The sequence below is a fragment of the Elephantulus edwardii genome, unplaced genomic scaffold (assembly GCF_000299155.1).
Source record: "Elephantulus edwardii isolate Elephantulus edwardi_28Jun2011 unplaced genomic scaffold, EleEdw1.0 scaffold00145, whole genome shotgun sequence".
NCBI classification, from domain to species: domain Eukaryota; kingdom Metazoa; phylum Chordata; class Mammalia; order Macroscelidea; family Macroscelididae; genus Elephantulus; species Elephantulus edwardii.
Window position 1 is genome coordinate 6,425,886 of NW_006399895.1, and position 12,599 is coordinate 6,438,484.

At 36.9% G+C, this 12,599-nt stretch overlaps 1 protein-coding gene across 5 annotated transcripts in view; it reads right to left on the minus strand.

Moving 5' to 3' along the window:
* TCF12 (transcription factor 12) overlaps nt 1–12,599 on the minus strand; it is a 452,598-nt gene that overhangs the window by 84,413 nt on the left and 355,586 nt on the right. For all 5 annotated transcript variants that reach the window (XM_006894508.1, XM_006894511.1, XM_006894510.1 and 2 more), the window contains exon 8: nt 11,412–11,464. In XM_006894508.1, the coding sequence (XP_006894570.1) occupies nt 11,412–11,464 (53 nt within the window). The remainder of the gene's footprint in view (nt 1–11,411; nt 11,465–12,599) is intronic.

Sequence of the window (12,599 nt, forward strand, 5' to 3'; positions counted from 1 at the left end):
GCATAGGGATTTGATTCTTAGAAGGTCCCATTCATCTATTTTATCTTCTCCTGGTTGTAAATTTTTCAGAATACTGGGAAGACTCTTTATGTTGCCAGTACACAATTTTTTAAAAAATTTTATTTTCAGTACACAATTTTAGCTTCTGAAGAATGTCCAATTTTCCCAAAAATAGTAATATTCAACAGGGTAGCAAACAACAAATGCTGGCAAGGTTGTGGGCAGATTAAAACTCTTATTCACTGCTGGTGGTAAAATAGTACATACAACCATTATGGAAAGTGGTTTGGTGCTTTCAAAAAGTTGGAAATAGAAATATCATTTGATCCAGCAATTCCACTATTGGGAATATATCCTAAAGAAACCAGTTACAATTCAAGAACTATCATTTGATTGAGCAATTCCACTACTGGGAATATATCCTAGAGAAACCAGTTACAACTCAAGATATATGCACACTCATATTTATTGTGGCATTAATCACAACAGCATAGAGATGAAGGTAACCCAAGTGCCCATCAACAAAGAAATGAATAGAAAAACTATCACTCACCCACACAATGGAATACTATGCAGCATTTTAAAAAAGTTTAGTAAAACATTATACAACATGACTTTAGTAGAATACTTTTTCCCTCTCACTAAAGGATCTAATTAAAGTTCATTCGAGTAGCAAAGAGCTTCTAAACCCAATTTTAAATGACTGGTTTTTATAACTTACAATTATCTTTGATGATGTAAAAAATATTTTGGTAATTTCTGTGTTCAAATTATGTCATTTGATAGGCTGAAAACTTACCCAGAAAATGTCAGAACTTGAGATGTTTTATTATTTCACTCCAACACCCTCCCCCCCAACCCCCGATTCAGACTTACAGTAACACTGCAGGACACAGCAGAACGGCCCACAGGGTTTGTGGAGCTACAGTCCTCGTGGAAGCAGACTGTTTTACCTCTAACAGAGCAGGTGACTGACTCAAACTGCTGAACTTTTAGTTAGCTGTCCCCTAACCTACCATGCCACCTACTACTAATTTTTATTGAGTCAGAACCAACTCACAACTGACTCTTCAGTGGGTTTTCAAACTGTCATATCGCTTGGGAGATTTGCAATCTTTCTCCTGCAGAGCTGTTGGTGGATTTGAATGAGCCACCAGTGCAGCTCCCTACATATTGGGGCACCTTAGCTCTCTACTATGGAACAGGGTCCCTATTATCTAGTTACCTATTATTTTTTAATACTAATCAACAGAGAACGCCTGAAGTTAAGGCTGGGTTTAAAAGAGGCTATGGTACTACGGATATTATAGTGAATATTAGATGGATCTTGGCTGAAAGCAGAGAATACCAGAGGAATGTCTGTTTCATTGACTATGAAAAGGCATCTATCTGACTGTGTGGATCACAACAAACTGGCTTACTTTGAGAATGGGAATCCCAAAATACTTGACTGTGCTTATGCAAAACCTATACTTGGACCAGGAGGCAGTCGTCAGAACAGAGCAAGGAAACACTGCATTGTTTAAAACTGGGAAGAGTGTACATCAGAGATGTTTCCCATCTCCATACCTTTTCAATTTATATGTAGAATAGATCATCTGGGTGGCTGGGCTCTATAAGGAGGAGTGTGGCATCAGGATTAGAGAAAGACTCATCAACAACCTATGTTATGCAGATGACACAACCCTGCTTGCTAAAACTGAGGATGACCTGAAACATTTGCTGCAGAAGATCAACGACTGCAGTCTTCAATATGGACTGAAACTCAACACCAAGAAAAAGATTCTCACCACTGGACCAACTGGCAGCATCATGATAGACAGTGAAGAGACGGAGATTTTTTTTTTTTCTCCTTTCTTTCTCTCTTGTTGTGTACCATTGAATCTGATCCAACTGGCACAGGAGATTATCCTTCTTTCTCCAGCGGAGCATCTGGTGGATTCATACCATATGCCTTTGGGATTGCAACGCAGCTTCTTGCTACTGGGCCACCAGAGCTCCAAGACTGTTAACAGCTTCAGTTTGCTTGGCTCCACAATCAACACTCTTGGTACCAGCAGCTAGGAAATTAAAAATGAGTTGCATCGGGAAAGTCAGAGACCTCTCCAAAATACTGAAGGACAACGGTGTCAGGCTGGAGACTAAGGTGCACTGGATCCAGGCCACAGTCTTTGCAATTACTCGCTATATGCATCAGAAAGCTAGACAATGACTAGGGATGATAAAAGGCAAATTGATGGCTTTGAGCTGTGGTGGTGGAGGGAGTATTGAATACACCATGGACTGTTAGAACAAACAGGTTTGTCCTGGATAGGTTGAGTCCAGGCTGTTCCTTGGAGTCAAGGATTCTGAAGCTTCGTCTGAACAAACTTTGGACATGTTGCAAGGAAGGATCAGTCCTTGGAGAGGGACGTGATGCTTGGGAGGGTGGAAGGACAGCACAAGAGAGGAAGACCCTCCATGAGATGGACTGATTCAGTGACTGGGTAATGGGGGTAGGTGTGTCAGAGACAGTAAGACTGGCACAGGACAGAGAAGGTTTTAGGGCTATTGTATATACAGGGTCACTATGAGTCGCAAGTGACTTGACAGCATATAACAAAACCAACAAATAGTGAATTCATTGCCTTTGAGTCAGAACCAGCTCATAGCAGACCCTCTTCTGTATTTTCTGATGCTGCAAACCACATAGGAGAATGCCCATCCATCTCCTAAGGAGCAGCTGGTGGATTCAATCTGCCTCCCTTTGGGTTGACAGCTCAGTGTCATATCCATGATCCATCAGAACTCCATAGCATATAATACAGCCTAGGAAATTAGATATTAATAAAGATACAATCAATGGGTTCTCAAAGCAAAATCCTGCTGTCACCAAATTACTTAGTTTCTAAATACATTACTTGGAAAGAAGTTCAGAGTTCCAAATATCTCTTAAGATAGAATATGAAACTTTAGTAATCCTTTTTTCTTATACTTAAAAACTCTCCAATTATATCAGGTAAACATTTTTTACTCATGCTGAATATATGCCAACTCTAGAAACATTGACAGAATTTATAATATGCTGAAATCTATTCATCTCAATTGCATACACTGGGTAGAAGAGCTGAATCACTAGTCACTGAAGAGTTAAGTCAACTTTAAATATTGGCTACCTCTGAATGAAATTCAGCTGTATCTTTCTTTTTTCTTAACAGAGAATATTCAAATCAGAAAATAGCAAATATACCTGTAAATGTACAACCCTATCAGTAACAATAGCTGAATCCATAGCACCTACTGACTGGTTAACTTTTCTATTTTTATTGTTTTTCATGTAATAATTCCTTTACATTATGTTTCATTCATATACATTGTGTTTCACGCCATCATTCATATACATTCTATTTTACATTAAAAACAAAATGCATGGTTTCCTTTTCCTATTTGATTTGTCATCATACCAAAGACATGACTGGCTCCTCACAAAAAAATGAAGATCTTAGAACTATGGATTTAAAAATTTATTCTCTACTTTGATACAATTCTTACACTGTTTCAAACAGCTGCTACTGTCAACATAAACAGTTGCCATTTCTTCTTATAATTCCAATCCTTTGAAATGGATTATAGAACTATTAACCTTATAAAATTTTTCTGCCAATCTGACTTATAGGCCAGAAGAATGAAGAAGTCCCTTTTGAAATCTGTATCTTTTGGTAGGCTTTAAATAATGGCATTTTATTTACCAGCCAGAAAGAATTCTTGAAGCATGTACAGTTGTTGTGTGCCCTTTATGCTTGTGTGCCAAAAAAGCTAAGCAAATACTTACAAAGTGGAGTGTTTACTCATGAACTTCAGCTGAGGCAAGATTTGTGTGTAAACAATGTTTCTCACAGATCACTAAAATTCCGTCTTAAAGGCCTCTGATTAACTGTCTACCAACATTCTTTAGTATCCAAGTGACTCCCATGAGGCACTTCTTTTTTAAAAAAAATCTATTTCTCTTGCCTTGCTGTTTTCATTAATCAACTTGGGAAAATAAAATTGTCTACAGGTCTAACCCTTTCTCTAACTGGTTCAGATGATTAGTAATCTTTCAAAAAGCATAGTTTTTTCCTAGTTAGACATTTCTCGAAGTCCAGAAGTCTGTCATACCTTATTATAACAAAATACCTGGGCTAGTCTCCTTGAGGAGTTAACAGTCTTACTTCTATTTAGTATTCATATTCTATTCAATACCCACATGAATATGCTGCATTATTAGACATGGTTTCTAGTGGTCTTGTGATTTGGTAACACCTCAGGATGTCACTTCAAGCAAATGTCCCTAATTTTAAAAACTAACATGTTTATAGTAATTTTCTTAAAAAAGATATAATCCAGACAATATTAAATCTCATTTAATTTGTTTGAAGAACAGCCATCAGTTTCTAAACTATTTATCTGATTCATTCTTGATACAATGAAACTCCTTAAAGGGAAATGGAAAGTTAAATATTTTTTCTTGATGTACTGAGGGAACAAAATATAGAGTTGAAAGAAAAATTCTAACAAAAGCTGTAACATACATGCTTAGAAGTGAGGACAAAGAAGGGAATATCTGATTAAGAAACAATTCTGTCATCATACTGTATGAGGTTGCTGATCAATTATATTACAAATTAATAGCAAATGCCATTTTGGTATAGAGGTAAAATCTAATGTTGAAAAAATATTTTCAAATGCCATCAGACAAAACCCAGCACTGGGTATTTGGGTCTAAGAGGACATTTAGGAATGTGACTAGGGGTTCACATTAATAGACTAGGTTTTTCTCAAAAACACTTCCCATAATAAAATTTCAAATGAATTTTGCTTCTTACTTGAGAATACTGCAGCATCTTCTGCATAAGCAAGAAAATGATTCATGTTTGAAATGCTAACACCGAATTAAGAAATAAAGAATAGAAAGAGAAAAATAAATTTCTCTCAGAAACCCTTCAACAAAAGGATTAAAATTGAAAATAAACCATAGACTCTGGGTAGTTTAAAAATTAATGCTAAGGGAACCAGAGGGAATTTTAGGAAGGAGAAGTCAATGAGTTTTCTCTTCTTTTTTGGTTTCTCTTATGAAAGTGAGTGCTTTTCTCAACAATCTCAATTTAAATTCTTGCCTTTGAATTGGAATTGTCTCCTATCTGACCTTCCACTGAGTTTGAGGCTATAAAATTACACAGGAGATTGCTCACATTTCTCCCTCAGATTTAGACCTTTGGGTTGGCAGTGCAACTCGGTATGTATGAAGTCACTAGAGCTCAACACAAACAACTCAACACAAACAACTCAACAAAACTTCAAAATAAACTGGCCCTCCAAAAAAACCCTCCAGAACCATAGCTGTCTCTAAGGCAACTGGTGAGGATGGAATAAAGAAGACATCAATTATGTCACAGAGTTTTGGAAAGAGCCATAGGGGTGTAAAGGTTACATACTGTGCAGCTAATCAAGACATTGTCAGTTAAGACTAACCCTGTGGCTCTGAAGGAAAAAGACCTGGTAATCTTCTCCTATAAAGATCACTGTTGTCGAGTCAATCCAGACTCACGGTGATCCTTTAGTAGGTTTTTGAGGCTGTATTATTTTGACAGCAGGAAACTATTCTTCTTTCTTCTGCAGAGCAGATGGTGGATTTGAACTGCTGACCTTTTAGTTAGAAGTACATTATGTATTACAACCTAGAAAAACCTACTTGGTGGTATACTCTCACCTGGGGTCACTATGAATCAAAATTAGCTTTGCAGACCTAACAAATACAGATCATAGCAAACACTGAGATAGCAAAATAATGATTAATACAATTCCTTGAACATGTAAGCCCTGCAACTCTAACAGAGTAAGTCTCAGTCTGTAAAGGATGCTAACAAACATATTAGGAAAGCTTCATTTAAAAAAAACCCAAAACAACCCTAACACAAAACAGCCAACTAACCAAGGGTTCAAAAGCCCCTTAAACTTTCTATCTTGTTTAGAATCTGATACAGACTAAGAAACACCTGTTGCATGTGCAAAGAACAAAGATTAGAACTGGTAGTTAAAGAAGATGTAAGGTTAAGTAACCCTATAAAGGGTAAAACAAAAACCAAAAGAGACAGCATACCATGTAAAGTCAAAGTACTACCCATAATTTCAGAAAGACTTCAATTACGTATTGACCAGGACACTTTTCCCCCCTAGATAGCTGACAGTTTATATCTAGATTGGTCTTACATATTCTTCAACTACCCTCCTGGTTGGTAGAGTGGGCCTGCTCTAAGAAAAGAATTAAATTGTTCTACAACCAGGAGAAGATAAAATAGATGAATGGGATCTTCTAAGAATCAAATCCCTATGCACATCCAACAACTTCTCCAACAGGGTAAAAAGGGAAGCCACAGACTGGGAAAAAGTATTTGGTAATGACATGTCAGATAAGGGATTTATATCTAGAATTTATAAAATACTTGAGCACCACAACAAGATAAAGGTAAACGATCCAATTGAGAAGTGGGCACAGGATATGAACTGACATTTCACCGAAGACATTTAGATGGCCAATAACACATGAAGAAATGTTCAAAATCCCTAGCTTTAAGAGAGATGCAAATCAAAACAACTATGAGATATCATCTCACGCCACTAAGACTAGCAAAATTTAACAGAACAGCAAGCAACAAATGCTGGCGAGGTTGTGGAGAAACTGGAGCCTTTATTCACTGTAGCTGGAAGTATAAAATGGTGCAACCACTGTGCAAGGCAGTGTGGCGCTTTCTCAAAAAGTTGCAAATAGATACCATTTGACCCAGCAATTCCACTACTTGAAATATACCCCATAGAGATCATAACTGCCACCCAAGCAGATATAAACATACCCATGTTTATCAAGGCTTTATTCACAATAGCAAGGAGTTGGAAACATCCTAAGTGTCCATCAGCAAATGAATGGGTAGAGAAGCTCTGGTATATTCACACAATGGTATACAATGCTGCATTGAAAAACAAGGAACTCATGCAATATTATTCAAAATGGGTGACCCTGGAGGACATTATGCTGAGTGAAATATCTCAGTCACAAAAGGACAAATACTGCATAGTGCCACTGTTGTAAAACAGGACTGACATTGGGGTTGGGGGGAGACTGACAAAGATGGGATAAATAATGTATACTGCATTGAAACAAAAGAGGGAGAAAACGGTTTAAAAGGAATATGTGATTAGGTATTATTGTCATGACAGGAGTCCAGAACAAAGACTGCATAGTAGAGTGGACCTAGGGGGAAGGATTGTAAAACAATGGAAGAATTTTTCTTTTACTTTTCAAAGAGAAGAGTGTACTGGGGGAGAGGGTTTGGAGGGAAGAAAAGTGCAACAATGAATGAATGGAAATCCAAAGTTTCTGTAAATTTTCAAGAAAATGAATTAAAAAAAGTAAAGAAATTTAAAAAAATTTAAGTTTTATTTGGTATAGAAAGGAACCTGGAAGTAATGCTGTATTTCTGGTTGTGATTTCAACAGTTTTTCAAGCCTCCATGTTGCCCGCCTCTTTTGTCTATTTTTTCTGAAGTGCTAGGTAATTTCCAAGGCGGCTTTGGTTCTGTGTTACCAGAGTACTGGGAACACATCATCTTCACTTGCTTCACAAATTAAATAAATATTTTATGTAATTAATAACTTGCATGGCTGTTTCTCAATCTAGCTGGTGACTTCCATGAAGGTACCAGCAGGGTTTTTATGTCTGATGTTTAATGTGTAATATTCTACTGTTGTTCCTGTAAAATACTATTTTGCCCCATATATCAATTTTCTAGAGAAGTAAGTGGACAATCTCAGGTGCTTAAAACAGGACCATATCTTCAGCAGGAGAAAGACATTTATGCTCACTATGCTTTCTGATTATGTATTAAGTATATGAGCTTTAAAACAATAAATTACAGAGCATTTTTGACCTTCAAAGAAATTGAAAGCCTAAAAGACTAGTTCATGGTCATAGTAAGCAGTAACTAAGTCAGCCAGATTTGTGCATTCCCTTAGGCTTCTTGACTATATAGCTCTAAAGATGTTCAATATACCTCTACTCACAGACATAAGGCTCTGACGTATTTGCACTTGTGATACTGGTTTCTATATCCTGGCTTCAGGGAAAAAAAATTTGAGCCTGTAACAAATGCTTTATCAAATCAGGTACACGGTCAATGATTTGCATTTTAATTATTACTATTATTATTTTTTTTTACAGCAGAGTTAGCAGTACAAAATTAACTGTGCTCTTCTGTGGTTTCTTTTATAATGATAGATTAAACAGCCAGCAAATTATAAAATATGAGATATTACTATCAAGATTATAGTTTAGTATATTATTATGTACTGCTGAGTAGGAACTGACTCATAGCTGATTTTCCAGTGAGTTTTCAGAGGCAGTAAACTGCAGGGGAGGAGACTGGCCAAGTAGCTGGTGGATTTGAACTGTGCACCTCTGCATTGGGAGTATAATTCTTTACCACTAAGCCATGAGAGGAAAACTGATATTAAAATTTTCATGGAATAGGATATATAGGGGTAATCTATTTTCATTTATAATCGAGTTCTGGAAGCCTAGTGGTAAGGAACTGCACTGCTATCCCAAAGACATGTGTTTCAAATCCACCAGCTGCTCTGTAGGTGAAAGATTGGTAATATCCTCCTGTGCTATTAAACTTCCCTGAAAACCCACTGAAGGGTCCACTATGAGGTGGATCTGAGTTGATGAAACACAACAAGCAATACTTTGATTTTTTGTGTCCAAGTTTTAATAATTTACATTGTGAAATTGTGTAAATTGCATATTTCCCCATGAAAGTACTTAAACAGAAGCTAAGCATTTAAGACATGAGATGGTAGTCAGTATAACCCTAAATGCTCTCACATTTATTTATTAATTTTGCTATTTTTTATAGAATATTTGGTTTTAAGTTTTTATTTCTACATTTTAAGAATCTGAGATTTCAACTTAAGATTTAAACTTAAATTATGCTTTCAATTAAAATGCATTTATTAATTACCTATCTTTGCTGACATTTACTACACTGAGATTCCCCCCCCACTGGTATTAGTTTTAAAATTATAAAAATTCAGAACGAAATATATACTAAACTATAAACTTAATAGTAATATCTCAAAAATTCTATCCTGTTCAAATACCGAAAGAAACCAAAGCCAGGTTAGTTAATAAAATACAATAATACATATGGAGGCAAGCAGAATTTCTCAATGGTTCTCAAAGAAATGCAAGTTTCGCCAGGATTCAGCGCTTCCCCTTTCTCTATGACACCATGGAAACATGACAGAGCACTAACTCCACGCATGAAGTTCTGGGGCACACTGGTTAAAGTGTGTGGCTCCTAACTCTAAGGTTGGTGCTAATTGGGGAAAACGGAAAAAAAAAAAATCCCAACCAACCAACCAGAAACAAACCCACCACCCAAAACCAAATAGACACTGCCTTGGAAATTACATGGGGTAGTACCACTCTGTCCTGCAGGGTTGCTGTGTTGAGATGACTACATGGCACTGGGTTAATGGGCTACCTCCAAGGAGTGAACACTGTTTTTGAGTAGGAAGGAAAGAACGCTGCCTATTCTCTTCCCAAGCTGCTCGGATCATTCAGCTCCTTTCTTAATTTTCAAAGTGAAAAGAACTCTGAAACACTGAACATGGTTCTTAAAATAAATGCCAGGCAAGGAGAAATTAGACGAATATTTCATTAACTAATTTGATGTATTTCTTTTTTACCTGTGTGGTTCTACTAAATATTAATACGTAATGTAACTTTTATTACTCTCACAGAATTATAGTAATAAATTATAAGAAAATTGCAGTTACATGTTTTAGCAGCTCTGTCAGTTTTAATATGATTTCTGTTAATCTAGCAGAAATCATCTGTTATACTGTTGAACCACCTACCCCTGCACAGCACACAACTGTTAAAATGTAAATTGCCCAACTATTTTTAGCTGCTGCTGTGGGGAAAAAAATTCCTGTCTTCGGGAATAATGATTTGAGGCATTGTGTTCATTTTGTTTATCAAGCAGCTATTCAGCCTCTAGTGGGCCCAAGTGCTTATGCAAGCAAAAGCTTTTAAGAATGCCTGCAGCTGCAATCCAACCTTCCAGGTAAGCCGCAGGTTCAGAGCACAGCTGCCCTAAGCTGCATAAAACTCAGATCCATCTGGAACTGAGTTTCAAAGAGGATTTAAAATTCGAGTTTTCATGTATCACACGGAAGGGAAGGCGGGGGAAGAACACAGGGAAGAAGGAAAGTAAACAACCAAAAAGATGGTATCTCTACTTCAGCCTTAATAAAAAATAAAAGGCTCAGAGCCATGCTGCTCCTTCTAGATTACTACTTGCCAAGTCGGATATTCCATTCAGTCTGCATTTCGATGGGCTGTGACTCACCCAGCAGCACCTGCGCCCATGTGTTAAGTACTGCCAAAAAAAAAGCTCAACACCATTTACACAACAAAGGGATGGACCCTATGAGGCGTGGGGGCCTCAATCCCACAGCCTCACTCCCCATTTGTTCTAAGCAAAGAGAAAGGGGGGGGGAAGACAAAATCTCCCCCTCCTTACACTAGGGATTTTTAAACCTTCAGTGGATTTATGATGCGGGTTCATTTACAAATACTTTTACTTCTTTAAGGAATAAAGTATATTCAATAGCACAAACACCCCTACAGCATTAGATTACCATGGCCATTAATAACTGTTCTACCCAACCTTTCCGACCTCTTTCATCAAAGCCTTTTATTCTCAAAGGATACATTTTTGAGGAAAGAGGGATCAACAAACTAGTTGCTTGAAAGCTTTCCTGATGCTACGCTGAAGTTAGGAAAGGCTTAATGAAGGCTTTAAAATCCACAAGGGCTTCACAATGAACATCTGACTTGGTGATTTATGCATATTAATAACCTCAGTCCTACTGAGGCAAGCTGAGCCGAACATGTCCTCCGAATCTTAATGTCTTTAGCTCCACTGGGATTATTACAAATGTAAATTTCTAAGATTCTCAGCTATTAATCTCTGTCTGTCCTCCTGTTCAGCAACATAATGACTAATTAAACATCAAAAGACCTGTACAGGAGATCTTCTTTGACAGCTACCGGCCTAGTCCTCTTCCCAAGAGGGTATTCAAATGACAGGGACATAGTGTAAGAGTGTATGAGTAAGCTACAAATCATTGCAGAGAAATCTGGAAGCCCCCCCCCCTTTATCATTAAATGTGGATTCATCTCAATCAATGACCCTGTTAAGCAGTGAATAGTTACTATGTAAAGTGTGTCGATCACACCAACTGAATAAAATCCCAAAGACCAGAAACCAGTTAGTTTTACCAACAAGTGAAAAAAAAGAGGGGGGGGGGGGAAGGAAAGTACTTACAGAAGAAGGCAAACCGGGAGGCACCTTTCTGACTTTCTTTGCTTGCAAAGGATCTGCACATAGAAAACAGTACACGTCATCAGTATACTGTATTGGAAAAGATCATCAAATGGGATGGAATCAATTTTTCCTCTTTGGGATATTTTTTTCCAGTGCAAAACAAGTGTTCCTAATAAAGTCATTCATCCTGAAATGGTTACATACCACATAAATTTATGACAGTAACAGCTACCAAAGCATATAAAAATGAAAACCAACCAACAGATAAGTAGAAGGGAAGGAAATTTTTCATTTTTCCTGTCATTCGCCGTTGTCTCTGTAAGACAGAATCAACTTGATGGCAAAGGGTTTGAAACCAAGAATTTTTTATCAGTGTCTCTGTTTTATTTGCAGAAGGGGTACCTGGTGGTGCAACAGGTCACACTAAGATTCTAACTCCTTAACACGGACACAGACTTAGTGAATGAATCATATGGAGAGTCATATCAGAGATATGCTACAAAAACGATGAAATATGAGCACTGTCATACAATGTTATCCAGTACTGTTGTCTGTGAGAACACTTAATTTTACTGTGTGTGTAGTTAACACTACAACCTCAGCACAAATTATTTTACAATTTATCCTTCAATATTAATTTATTCCCAAGGAAGATTAACTTAAAGGAAATGGATTTATAATATACATATAATTACTATAAATGATAGCATGAGTATTCTCATACACCAAATGTGCCTCCATTGGTATTTTGAATTTACTTAACTTTTAACATTTAAGATTTGGACATCTTATTTACTTACTATAATACAAAGAAAAGTAACAAGCGCAGTCTATCAGTCTTATCTAAACGATGCATTAAATTCAGGCTTCCCTGTGTTCTCTACTAGGAATGCAACACTGTGAGAAGGTCACTGTAGAGTATTTCTTAAAAGTGTAAACATGATAATTAATTAAATAGGCATGATCTTCTCCTAAGCCATAAATAAGACTTGTGGTTATACAAAAAATGATGAAACTGTTTATATGTGTGCTGGGAATTGTCTATAGTGAATATCTGAGAAGGCTGCAAAGCTAAAAAAGCAACTTTTTTTTTTTTTTTAAATTTAGGTTGTTTATTTTTCATTTCAATGAACATCTACAGAAATTTTGGGATTCCATTCATTCATTGTTGCGCCCTTCTCCCCACAC